General features: G+C 44.5%; 1 protein-coding gene across 4 annotated transcripts in view; it reads right to left on the minus strand.

Moving 5' to 3' along the window:
• Positions 1 to 13,854, minus strand: part of pdzd2 (PDZ domain containing 2) — a 108,145-nt gene that overhangs the window by 50,491 nt on the left and 43,800 nt on the right. For all 4 annotated transcript variants that reach the window (XM_049578750.1, XM_049578751.1, XM_049578748.1 and 1 more), the window contains exons 5-6: positions 2,469 to 2,614; positions 1,639 to 1,771 (exon numbers count right to left, since the gene is read on the minus strand). In XM_049578750.1, the coding sequence (XP_049434707.1) occupies positions 1,639 to 1,771; positions 2,469 to 2,614 (279 nt within the window). The remainder of the gene's footprint in view (positions 1 to 1,638; positions 1,772 to 2,468; positions 2,615 to 13,854) is intronic.

Raw genomic sequence — 13,854 nt, forward strand, 5'->3', positions numbered from 1 at the left:
GAGAGAGCTTATGATATTATTTTTTTTAATATGTGCAGTCAGTATTAGATATGTAGCTCTGAGAGAGGAACAAAATGATGTGTAGTATGGCAAAAATACATGTTTAATTTTGTAAATTGGCCATCTCCAACAGAACAGTACAAAAAACCTTAGCTGTATCATTTAATGTAGCTATTTTCACAGCAGAAGTCTCTGTATGTTGATGTTCAGACTTTTGTTACAACCCATGTTGGACCTCTGCCTGAAAAGTGACCAACGTTGTCCCTGTAATGGCTCTTTTCTTACAGTGGCTTCCCACATGCAATAAATACACCCAAACTTCTTCCCACAGTGAGGACTGAGGACATTTTTTGCACAGTTTACAGCCTCATGCAGCTGGAAGAACTGCAACACTGTTTAGAATGAGAGTGTTGATTTTTTTTTTCTGGAGAGATGAGGATGTGGAGTGTTTGTGTTATCTTAAAGGGTAACATCAGCGATTTTTCAACTTGGTCTCCATTTACCCATGTTTTTGTGTCCAGCATTAAGAGACAGAGGGCCGCAGTCTGAAGACATGCAATGCCTGCAGTGTAACCAGATGGGTGTCACTGTATCTCCAACAAAAGTGGCTATTGTTGCCACTGACAGGCTCAGATTGTGATTAGCATTATCTATTGTGTCTAAGTCTTGTTCAAGGACAGTGTTGGGCAGTAACACAATACAGTAATAATATTACTTTTCCAAGTAATGAATAGTGTAACTAATTACTAATGAAATTTCAGAGATAATATTACAGGTACCCCAAAACCAAACAACTAGTTACAATGTTACTTTTGTTACTACATCACTGCTGATTTGAAATACAACAATAATATCAGCAGACTCATTTTCATTACTGCGCAGGCACGCCACAAAGCAGCAAGCTAGTTTGGAGGTTGGAAACCATTATTTTAAGTGGTTGGAAATATTCTCATTACTTTGATTTTGTCGGGAGAAGAGATGACAAGAACACTATTGCTGCAAGTAGTCATACTAAAACTCTTTCTACTGTGAAAAACAAATCCTAAAATCACAGGTCTGAAACACCTACTATGACCGACAGCACAACGTGAAGCTCCAGGAAATACACTTCACCAAAGGTGAGCCCTCCTTGGCCATGGAGGTCGGCTGTAGCGCTACACTGGCTAAACTACCAAAACTAGATTTTACTCGTGGGCAGCTGTAGCCACAAGAAGTAATGAAGCTTGCGTATGTATTTGTACCAATTTTATGGAGTGTAACGGAAAAGTAATAAAATGAGTAGTATCGTGAGTTACTGTTGGCAGGGAGTAACAAGTAACGTAATACTATTACTTTTTAAAAGAGTAACAAGTAATGAGTAATATATTACATTTTTAGAGTAATGAGTCCAACACTGCTTAAGAAGATGTCTCGTTCTGAAATCTCACAAGATGTGACTTGTTGCAGGAGGACAAAGCTGACAACACTAGTGAGAGTTGAAGAGAGTAGTGCTGTTATTAGTGTGGTGTGTACAAAAAAATGTACTTTTGTGTTATTTGAAATATTAGAAAAAGAAAACAAAAATATGGTTTGTGTTTGCACGTTTCCAAACACGCACACATGCATGCCTGCGTGTGTGCGTGTGGTGTGTGCACTTACCCTGCTGGCCACCACCAGCTGGACCAGACCAGTAGTGGAGCGGAGGATAGAAACAGCCTCCTGATGAGTGAGACCCACCAGAGACTGACCATTTATCATCAGCAACTCATCACCAGCATGAAGACGACCGTCCCTGAAACACACACACATTTAGACAAAAACTCACACACATACTGTACATACACATGTGCAAACTAAAGCTGAACTCTTCTCCACCACTTCAGGCAGGTGAGATGTCACGTATTAGATCAGACTACATTAAGAAAGACTACGCTTCTTTAACTCTTTATTATTTTAAAACAGAGATGTCTTTTAAAAAATGTAACTTGCATCATGATGTGGATTAGCATCAAAAAGGACATAGTGAGTAACACTCGTGAATCCCAGATTTGTTTGGTTTTAACAAGTGCAGTAGCTGAACTAATACAAAAATTACAAAAACTAACACAACATGACACCAAATGTCTGTTAACTCATTTTGAGATATTCAACCATTCAAAATAAAGACAAACAGCAGGACTGAAAACATAAGCTTCTTGGTGAAGGATTAAATAATCAGGACAATCAAACTGATTGAAATGTACTGTAATAAGTAAAGTTTTGAAAATATAAAAGCAATGAGAGAAAAACACGCCTTTATAGAAACACTTAAGACACTTAATTTAACCAAGAACAGAGATAAATATTGCACTGTATGGAGGTCCTTATATGATGTAAACCTTGACATTATTCCAAAGATGTACTGGGGAGTTCAGACAGAGATGACGGAATATGAGCTACACTTACAGAAACATCGTACCATACCAAGACTTAGTGGGGACTGACTGTACCTGTGAATGGCGCCCGCCTTCTCCACATGGGCTATAATGATGCCATGAGGAGAGCGCTTGGAGCCACGCCCCCCTGTGATCTGTATGCCCAGGCCCTCATCACCCTTCACCATGTGCATCTTCCAGATGTGGCTGCCCTCTCTGGGCTGCAAAGGAGCACAAACAAACACACATCAGACAATATATCATTTCAAAATTGGAATACAAAAATATGAAGCTGAAAAAACAACAACACCAAAATAAATCACCATGTGACCATATTGGCTTAGTCAAAACATGAGAACTCTCATATGGCATGAGAACCAACAGATTATTAGCAAACAATGAATCCAAGATCATCATTATCATCATCAAAGAACAGAAGCCCAGTCCATAGATCAGGGCTATTCAGTTACAATTTCAACCGCACCGCGGCCTCTCTGCTGTTGTCTGACTTCACTCTGTTGTGTGTGTGTGTGTGTATCTGAGTGTGTGTGTGTGCGCTGTAAGGAGGAAGTCAGCCCTGACATGCAGAGAGCAGGAGAAAGGCCACAGCATGATGATACATGAAACCAAAACTTTAAAAAGTAACAATAAGAGCCAATAGTCTGAGCTTACTATTATTATGGTCTTGATTAAATTTGCCTCAGGCCACTTAATACCGGGTCTCGGTACTGATCCCTGCCAGGGCCACTCAGAGGTTGCTTCTGGGCCGCATGTGGCCCGCAGGCTGCTAATTGTATAGGCCTGCCATTGGGACTTGGCTTGGGAACCCGAGGGTTGCCGATTCAAGTCCCCGTACGGACATGGAGTGTGGACTGGTAGCTGGAGAGGTGCCAGTTCACCTCCTGGGCACCACTGAGGTGCCCTTGGGCAAGGCACCAAACCCCAAACTGCTCTGGGCACCTGTCCAAGGAAGCCCCCTCACCTGACAGCTCTCCATTTAATGCCTGGGTAGGTCCTCTTTGTGCATATATGTGTATTTCCAGCCTGTGTGTATATTGACAACAAAGTGAAAAAAACTGAATTTTCCCCAAAGGATTAATAGAGTACATCTTGTTCTTAAGTTCCAAAGTTCAAGAGGCTGATCCTCAGATCAAATAACCAAAAGCTATTATATTCCTGGGTGTCCTAGTGACGTTGAAATATGATGTTAACATGAACAGTTCAATTTAGCTATTTTGCCAAAGTTTATATAAACAGTGTCCATTCAGCAGCTTTATACATCCTAAAAACTGATAATAATCAGTCAGCTTAGTCTAATAATAACAACTTGGCCCTTGTACAGACATGTATGGATCCACGGGATAAATCCTAGAGACTCTGGTGATCCCCTGATGTTTTCTTTCCCCTCCAAAATCAGGTTGACATGCAGGAAAATGCTTAGATGGATTGCTATGACCCAATTTATGTATATTTCACCTCACCCAGTCCTCTGGCACTTTGTGCTTCTGCACATACATGAACCAAAATAGCAGGTGTGGTTGGAGATGCCCATACACTCTATACACCCAAGAGTTGTGTGCTGGCTACAGTGCCTGTGCCATTAAAAGAGGGCCCCTAGTCTTGTTTAACCTTTGCACTGCCACTGCTTACAGCTTTATCAGCCATTTTGACGACTTGTGGACCTTAAAGGATTTATATAAGAGAGGTCATCCCCATCTAGGACACAAACATGCTGGCTACAGACATTATACTTTACAATCCCTCTGATGTGCTGGGATGATGCACCAGCTGTCTGTCTCAATCCTTTGACCCACATGTTAAACCACTATCCCATCACGCTCTGGTTTCCTCATACCAGTTGTTGGAGAGTGGTGATCCCATTTATCCTCTCAGACATCTGTACACAGATCTGTGGACCACAGAACACCTGGCTGCTGTACCTGCAACACCGAACCAAAGTTTCTTCTTCTATACCATCAACGTGTTAACTGAGCTGGATAAGTTGTGGCCAGTCAGCCTTGTTGTTAATTCACCGGTAGCCAACTGCACTACTGCAACTAAAACCACTGTCTGATTTTGTAAAAGAGATACATTTTTAAATGAAATTACATTTAAAAATGTGTTACTTTAACCGTGCCGAAGGCAGTGGGTCACACAACACATACTGACCGCAGGAGGAGAGAGAACTGTCTTGAAGGAGCAATTTGTGTCTGCATGAAGCATAGACTGTAAAAAAAAATGGAAATAGCCACCGTGACATCTCCCATTGGTTTGTGGACTCCTGTTCTGAAGCCTTGAGTCAGGCATTTCAGCTGTCACCATCTTGTGTTTTTTGGTGCCAGAAGTGACCGTATCTGGGCAAGAGGCTGGCGCTGTAGAGGAGTGAGGGGTTGATCTGACTGAGAAGCCAAGGACACTATTAGCAGACAGTGTGCAACCCAAATTGGCCCGCACCAGATGAGATATGTAATCCCTCCAGTGTGTTCTGGGTCTGTCTTTAAGCCTTAATAAAACGTAAACGATCAACTTATATAAAGATTCACCCCCTGTACAGTTGTCATGAATGTTGAAATTAGCTTTAGAGACCAAAACCATTTTTTGTACCAGGCTGTAAACATGTTTATTTCTGCTGTAAAAATCCACATTTTAACATGAGGGGTCTATGAAGATTGACAGGTTTTTGGAGCTAGCCTCAAGTGGCCAGTCATAGAACTGCAGTTTTTGGCATTTCCATGTTATGTTCATTTTTCAGCCATGCAGGATGCTGCTTGGTATGAAGGGGCGCCATCAATGGTAGATAATGCTGCTGTCAGTTTTTTATTCTCCTATGTGCTGCAATACCCCGCTGGGTTCTACTGGATGTACTCCAACATTCACACTGATACAAAATGTTTGTCTCTTTTAGTTGCTAAGCTTTGTTTTATTCTTGTGGTACATTGCATTTGTACTGGGAAGTCTGAATTTGAGCAGAACCTCACCAACCCTGACCTCAAAATCCAATATGCCTGCTCTGCACATCAACTCTAGTGAAAGCTGTAGTGATGTACAGTTTATTAGCCCTTGTATCTTACTTGTGTCTCACTTAAACAGTCATACTGACAATGCTGTCCAAATTCTACCTGTGGACATGTTGCTACCATGTTAGCTAAACCAGTTCACTGGTAAAGCTGATGACATCTTGATTTTCCGACTTGTACTGGAATGCAATCACCTCAGGTGTGATGTCCCAGCTCCGACCTCTGTGGTACATGAAACGCAGAACTGTTTTCAGTTTAGTGGCAACTGAACTGTTGCCAGTGGCTTGTTGCAGGTTGTTGTGCCTTTAATGTTCTTTGTTTTCTGTGAAGCTCATTTTAGTTTTCTTGACATTGGATGCAATATATAAAGTGTTGCATTCCTGTCAGTTTACAAAAGAAACCAAAATTGAACACACCAAATTTATAAAATTTTAAATAAAACATTATTTGAAGATGGGCGGCACAGTGTCGCATCACAGCAAGAGGGTTCCTGGTTCAATCCCAGGAGGGAGCCCTTCTGTGCCGAGTTTGCATGTTCTCCCCATGTCAGTGTGGGTTTTCTCCGGGTACTCCAGCTTCCTCCCACAGTCCAAAGACATGCAGGTTGGAGATAAGTTAATTGGTGACTCTAAATTGCCCGTAGTGTGAATGGTTGTCTGTCTCTATGTGTTAGCCCTGCGATAGTCTGGCTGTCTGAGGTGTACACCGCCTCTTGCTCAATGTCAGCTGAGATAGGCTCCAGCTGCCCCACAACCCTCAAGAGGATAAGCGGTTACGAAAATTTATGGATTGATTATTTAAACATATGTTTTTTAATAAGAGAAAAAGTCAATGGTTATTGATTATTTGGATTTTTCAGTATGGTAAAGGGCTGATTTTACAGTTGATGACTAGTTTAAGTCCTTGTCATTCCCACTGCTAATATAGTCCTCATACTCGTCCTCCACCTCCTACTGCACTCCTTTATCCACAATACTTCTGACTACTCAGCACACAAGAGCTCTGTTGCAGAACTCTTTGCTGATGCAAATCAATTCCAAGTGTCAAATGAGGCTGAGAAAGCTTTGATGTCTGATGTCTTATTCTCTCTGGATCAGCTTCATTACCAGTGTGCCTAGAAGGTAGTAGAGTTAGGTATAACGTGAGAACTGGAAAAAAAGAACATAATGTTAGGTTTCCCTTTAATAAAAATGTGTGGAATTCTTTAACACTGTATTGATTCATTTTGGCCACTATGGGACAGAAAAACATAACATCCTGACAAATACCAACCATGTCTACTGAAAATTCTATTCATATACAATATGTTTTCAAGTAAATGTATGTTTCCAAGATCCCTTTTGTTCAGTGATGTACTTGGATGGGTTGATAACACACATATCTGCAAAACATTCACTTTCAATGTATTTCTGGTGTTTTCCTACAATATCTGCTCCTGACAACTAAAGCCTGATTAATGGTTTTGGTGTTTCGTTTGGACAACTCAAAGCACCAAAACCATTTTCCCTGAACCTTAATCAAGTTCGTTAGTAGTCTAAATATAACTGCATGCTCACGTAAGCCACAGTGCGGACATTTCCAGTCGCCTCTCTGTCAGCTCTGTTAAATTTGTGCTCTTATTTCTATTTTCTGAGTTTTGTGGTGCTTTTTGTGGTTGACTCTGGATGGTGGTAGCGTGTAGCTGCCAGTCACTCAGAATGAGGAAAAATATCAACTCACCAGTTCCCCACCAAGTTTCCCTCCTGCTACTTCTGCTAGCTAGCCAGGTTGAGGTTTTCAATTGTAAACATCAGTAAACATCAGGAAAAAGATGGAGAAGATGGGCTCCAGCTGAGCTAGCATCCTGCCAGCCATTTTACAGGCAATGGAAAAAAACTGGATATCAGGAACTGTAACTGTGGAACTGTGGGTGGACAGTAAATCATTCCACAACTAGAAACCGTAAAGATGGACGATGTAGCAAAGTAGCAGCCAACAATGTAAGAAGACACAAAAAGACTAAATTACTGTGCACAACGTAAAGCTGAATGGTGCACATTTCACTTGAGTTGTACCTTGTAATGCCATGTGACAAATAAATGACTGACCAAGTGATTGATTGACTATTCACCCTGACCTCCTCCATAAGATTTCTGTGCATATGTCACATTTCCTGGATTACTAAAATGTTATAAAAGGTGAAAAAGCTCTGCAGAGTTGCAAAATTACTCACCAAATCACCAAAGAAAAATGTCACTGTACGTTTCTATAAATCATCATCATCGGCGATCACTCAAAGTCGAGTATGATGGTCCTCCCTGGGTATCCTTGTTGTGAGTCTTCAGATGGCTGAAGTAGCCAATTCTAGAGCCACAAACTTTCAGCAGTGTGGGCATGGATGTTGGGTGCTGGCAGTGGGATGTGTGGGGGCCTGCTTGGTGGAGAGCCTCTCCTTCCTTTGCTGCTGCTTGATTCTTGCAGTCTGTTAGAGATGATCTTCATGGAAAGTGGCACCTTTATGCAGGCAGGTTCTACATCCAGGTCTTGACTGGCAGTAGCTTCCCAGTTTGAGCTGCTGATGTTGAATTTTTTTAGACTGGTTCTGATGTTGTCCTTGTAGTGCTTTTTCTGGCCTCCAGGTACACGTTGACCGGTGGAGAGTCCAGAGTAGAGGACTTGTTTTGGAAGGCGGGTATCAGGCCTGTCCATCTGAGTTGGTGCTTTGTGATGGTGGTGGTGATGCTGTCTGTATTTGCCTCCTGCAAGATGCTGGTGTTTGTCCTCTTATCTTCCCAGCTCACACGCAGGATTTTTCGTAGGCATCTCTGATGGGACTCAAGGTTTCTTAAATGTCTACTATAAGTGGTCCATGCCTCTGCACCGTAGAGGAGCATTGGCAGTGTGCCTGACTTTGTACACAAGTCAGGATTTTCAAAGACCCTTTTGCGAAGCTTTGAAAAAGCGCCACTGGCACAGCAGATTCGGTGGTTTATTTCACAGTCAATGTCCGCCTTAAAGGAGAGGTGGCTTCCCAGATAAGGGAAGTGGTCAACATTTATGATGATCCCTGTGTCATCTAGGGGTGTGTCTGCAGTGAGTTTGTCAAGCCTGTCTCTCCCATGCTGACTTGACTGTTATTGTTGGCGGGGATACAGAGGTGTCTGGTGGGGGTTGGTGGAGGACCCTGGTCTTCTTAATGTTCATGGTGAGAGCAAGAAGCCGGTAGGCCCTTGCGAAAGCATTGAGGGCGGCCTGAAGATCTTCTTCTGTATGGGCTACAACAGCATTGTCATCTGTCTGCATATTGTAACTCCATGATGAAAGTATGGAGGACCTTAGATTTAATAAAACGCCATCCAACCTGGCAAAAACCCTTCCTCGCCCGCTCCTCCCTCCAACCACCCTGATCATTGGAGACTCCATCACAAGGAATATCCGCTTCTTCAATGCCACCACCTGTTGTTTCCCCAGAGCCACAGTCCCGGTAATCCTGGGAAAACTCCCTGGGCTGCTGCAGTCACTCCCATCCTCCATTACCCGCATCGTGGTGCATGTAGGGACCAACGACCTGGCTCGGGGTGCCTCTGAGCTGACCAAAAGTGCTTTCACCTCCCTCCTGGACCTCTTACGTACTTGTGGAAAGTCTGTTTTTATCTCCGGTCCCATTCCCACACTTGGTCGCGGGGACGCGCGCTTCTCCAGACTGCTCCTGCTGAATACTTGGCTCATGCCTGCCTGCTACGCTCAAGGCTTCAACTTCGTGGACAATTTTAATCTTTTCTGGAACCGTCCCTCCTTCTTCAAACACGATGGTATTCACCCTACCACACTGGGAAGCCGCACACTGGCGGCCAATATTCACCATGCTGTACATCATGCGCCACGTGCATGACTATTTACATCACACACCCCCTCCACTGACACTCTTCCTCTCCCCGTGCAAACAGCAGCACAGAGCACAGCCCTGCTCACCAGTGCCCCCGTCCGACCATATCTATCATTAACCCTCCCACCTGAGACATTCCCCATACCGTCCATCATAAAGCACAGACCACCCTGCCCTTACCGCACTAAGACTGTGAATAACAAAAACTTGTGCCCTATCTTCTGCTTTCCTGCCACCCCCTGTGCTACTCAAACCCTACAACACCTGAAACTGGCTCTACTCAACACCTGCTCACTGACCAACAAAAGTGCCATCCTACATGAATTCATCACTGACAATAAACTGGACTTCCTCTGCCTAACTGAAACCTGGCACAAACCCCTGGATTACTTCTCCTTAAACCAGACCACACCCACTGACTACACCTACACTGACAAACCCCGCCCAGATGGATGGGGTGGTGACGTTGCTGCCATCTACAGGAAATACTTTAAAATGTCCACAATCTCCATACTTCCTGCTCAGTCCTTCGAACATGTAGCCCTCAAACTGTCTGACTGTCTGGTCCCACTTCCTTGGTCATCACCATCATCTACCGCCCTCCCAAACCTAACAACTCCTTCCTCTCAGACCTCGCTGAATTCCTCACTCAGCTATCTGCTGTATCCTTCTCAATTCTCCTGCTTGGGGACTTCAATATCCATTGATGATCCAAACTGTAAAAGTGCAATAGACCTCCTGGAACTGCTCCACTGCCTTCACTTCACCCAGCATGTCAACTTCCCCACCCACTGTCGCGGCTACATCCTAGACCTAGTCTGCTCCACCGGTCTCACCTTCCACCAACTCTCCAGTACCAACCTCCACATTTCGGATCTCCTGGCCATCACTGCGGACTTCAAGACCCCACTCCCTCCCCCAAAACTCACACGCAACATATCTTTCAGAAATATCAAGTCCATCTCCCCCTCAGCTTTCTCTGACTCACTGGCAAACACGCTGTCCGCATCCACCACCCCGCTGACCCCAAACCCCTCTGACCTGGTCACCCACTACAACAACACACTGTCCCTCTGCCTCGAAAAACCGGCTCCTTTAAAGACCAAAACTGTCTCATTCACTCACTCATCTCCCCGGTACACTCCTGAACTCCGTCACATGAAAACCCGTAAGCGCTAGCTTGAAATACTTCACAAAAAAAAAACAGTCTCACAGGCCATCTCCATGCCTATACAGACCACCTTTCAAACTACAAAGACGCCCTCACTGCCGCCCGGTCCAACTACTACTCCCAACTCATTCACTCTGGCTCCAATAACCCCCAAGACTCTCTTTTCCACTGTAAATAAACTCCTCAAACCCTGCGACAACACCCTCTCCTCCATCAGAACTGACAAATGCAACCCCTTTCTGGCATTTTTTCAATCAAAGATTGAAACCATCTACACTCAACTCAGCAAATCATACCTCACCGTCAGACATCAGTTCATCCATGTCAACAACTGCACCTCCTCCACCGTCCCCCTGCTTCAAGGTGTCCATCAGGGCTCGGTGCTTGGTTCTCTCCTCTTCATCATCTACTTACTCCCTATTCTATCATTTGTCATCATGGTCTCCATTTCCACTGCTACGCTGACGACATCCATATCTACATCTCCACAAAATCCATCACCCCGGCCACCCGTTCGACCCTCACCAACTGTCTGACTGAACTCCAATCATGGCTGCAAACCAACTTCCTCAAACTGAACTGTGACAAATCTGAAATAATACTCATCGGCTCAAAATCCCTCTCTACATCAACACAAAACTTCACCCTCAGCATCGACAACACCACCCTCTCTCCCTCCCCATTCATCCGCAACCTTGGTATCACCTTCAACAATAACCTCACATTTGAACATCACATCAGCCGCTTCACCCAAACTGTCTTCTTTCACCTCAGAAATATTGCCCATCTCCATCCATTACTCTCCTTCTCTGCCGCTGAAACTCTCATCCATGCTTTCATCACCTCAAGACTCGACTACTGCAACAGCATCCTCTATGGCTCATCATCCAAAGTCCTCAACAAACTTCAGTACATCCAGAACTCTGCTGCCTGCCTCCTCACCCACACCCGCTCCCGTGAACATATAACCCCTGTCCTGCAAAACCTACACTGGCTCCCTGTCCCGTACAGAATCAACTTTAAGATCCTCCTCCTTATCCACAAAGCCCTCCACTGCCAGGCCCCCTCCTACCTCACGGACATGCTCCACCACCACACTCCCTCCCGCAACCTTCGATCATCAGACAAAAACCTCCTCTCGCCTCCACACAGGACCAAGCACCAAACCCGGGGCGACAGAGCCATCTCCATAGCTGCTCCCTCCCTCTGGAACACCCTCCCTATACACATCCGTGACTGTTCAGATCCATCCACCTTCAAATCACTCCTCAAAACCCACCTTTTCAAATCCGCTTTTAAGCTTTATACATTAGCTTTTCATTCTCTGTTTCTCATGTACCCCCCCCCCCCCCCCCCCATCTTTTTTTGTATGTACTTCTTTTCTTTGTTTTAAATGTAAAGCGTCTTTGAGAGCTGTAAAAACACTATATAAATAAAATGTATTATTATTATTACCTTAGATTTGGCTTTGAACCTGTTTAGGTTGAATAGTTTACTATCTGCTCTGTAGATTATGTGGACACCACTGGGTGCACTGTTTCCAACAAAATGGAGGATGGCGGCTATGAATACTGTGAACAGGGTGGGGGCAATGATACAGCCTTGCTTGACACCAGTTTCCATCTGAAAGGGTTCAGTCTTGCTGCCATGGCAGAGGACAGCAGCTGACATGTTGTCATATAAGAGTCTCAGGACCCTGATGTACCTTTCTGGACATCCAAATTTGGATAAGATTATCCAGAGGGCCTGAGGGTTGACTGAGTCAAAGGCTTTAGTGAGATCTGTGAAGGCCATGTATAGTGATTGCTTATGCTCCTTGCATTTTTCTTGTAGCTGTCTGGCTGTGAAGATCATGTCAGTTGTACCACGGGCAGGATGGAAACCACACTGGGATTCAGGCAGGATCTCTTCTGATAGAGGGAGAAGTCTCTTAAAAAGGATGCGAGCAATGATCTTCCCTGTAGTGGACAGAAGTGATATTCCCCTGTATTTGTCGGTGAAGATTCTCAGTCATCCAGGTCATGGTAAGAGCTGTATCGTAGGCAACTGGACTTGCTTGCGTTTCTTGAAGACGTTTCACATCTCATTCAAGAAGCTTCTTCAGTTCTAAATGACTGGTATGAAGTTGCAGGCTATAAACCCTGTGTGGGTGGGAACCCTTGCAGAGTCGTAGGGGTCACATGAGCGCTTAGTTTCAGAGTCCTTAAGGTCACAATGTGAGTCGTTGACCCACCTGGCCACCATGTGAGTTGTTAGGGTCAGGTGGGACCAGGGGTGAATGGGTGTGAAGTCGTCTGGGGAGGGATCCCAAGACTGATTGTAGGTGGGGGATAAGTAGTGTCGTAAGCCACCCCCTCTGTTTAACGATGGTCGTTCCAGCTTGACGCATATGGCTTCTTTTACTCCTCTTTCAAACCATCTTTCCTCCCTGGCCAAGATGTGCACATTGTTGTCCTCAAAGGACGCCAGCTGGAGAGCCAGCTCCTCGGGTCGAGACTCGGCTGTCCACTTACATCTACAGGAGAAGGGACACTCCTTTGTTGATAATGAATCAAAAATTTTGCTCAGGTTTGGCCCACTTGACATGCTGCTGTGTTGTGCTATGGTCTATCCAAATGCTAGAATATGTTATTTACGTGAAAACACCTGAATGCAACACAGGCTCCACTGCAATTGAGTCTGTGCAGCGGCGTGTTTTTGCGTAACAGCAGCCTTTTGATGGTCAGTTACACACTGTCCATAACAATAACTAAATCAGGTAACAAACTGCGTCGGACTCGGGTCGGGTTCAGTCAGAAAATGCGTTCCTAGCCGTGCTCTAGTGTGCTCACCTGTGTGTGTGTGTGTGTGTGTGTGTGTGTGTGTGTGTGTGTGTGTGTGTGCTAGAGATCCGCGGATGGCGTTTGAGCACACCCGACTCCTCGTGCACTCATCAATCACCCACCCGCCATCCACACGACGTAATTATCTTCTAAAATTTACAGTATCTCCCATTTTTGCAAATATTTCATTATATCCCGTCATGGGACAACACTATAGAAATGACACTTTGATATAACTTAAAGTAGTCAGTGTACAGCTTGTATAGTAGTATAGATTTACCTTCCTCTGAAAATTATTCAAAACACAGCCATCAACATCTGAACAGCTGGCAACATAAGTGAGTACACCCCACAGTGAACATGTCCAAATTGTGGCTTAAGTGTCAATATTTTGTGTGCCAACCATTATTATCTAGCACTGCCTTAACCCTTTTGGGCATGGAATTCACCAGAGCTCACAGGTTGCTTCAGGAATCGTCTCCCACTCCTCCATGACCTCAGCTTCCTCAGCAAGGCAGTTGTCATCTACTAGGTGTGTTTTGGGTCATTATAGCTAAAGCTTACCTGTTGAGGAGAAGAATAGCCA

The sequence above is a fragment of the Epinephelus fuscoguttatus genome, linkage group LG6 (assembly GCF_011397635.1).
Source record: "Epinephelus fuscoguttatus linkage group LG6, E.fuscoguttatus.final_Chr_v1".
NCBI classification, from domain to species: Eukaryota; Metazoa; Chordata; class Actinopteri; order Perciformes; family Serranidae; genus Epinephelus; species Epinephelus fuscoguttatus.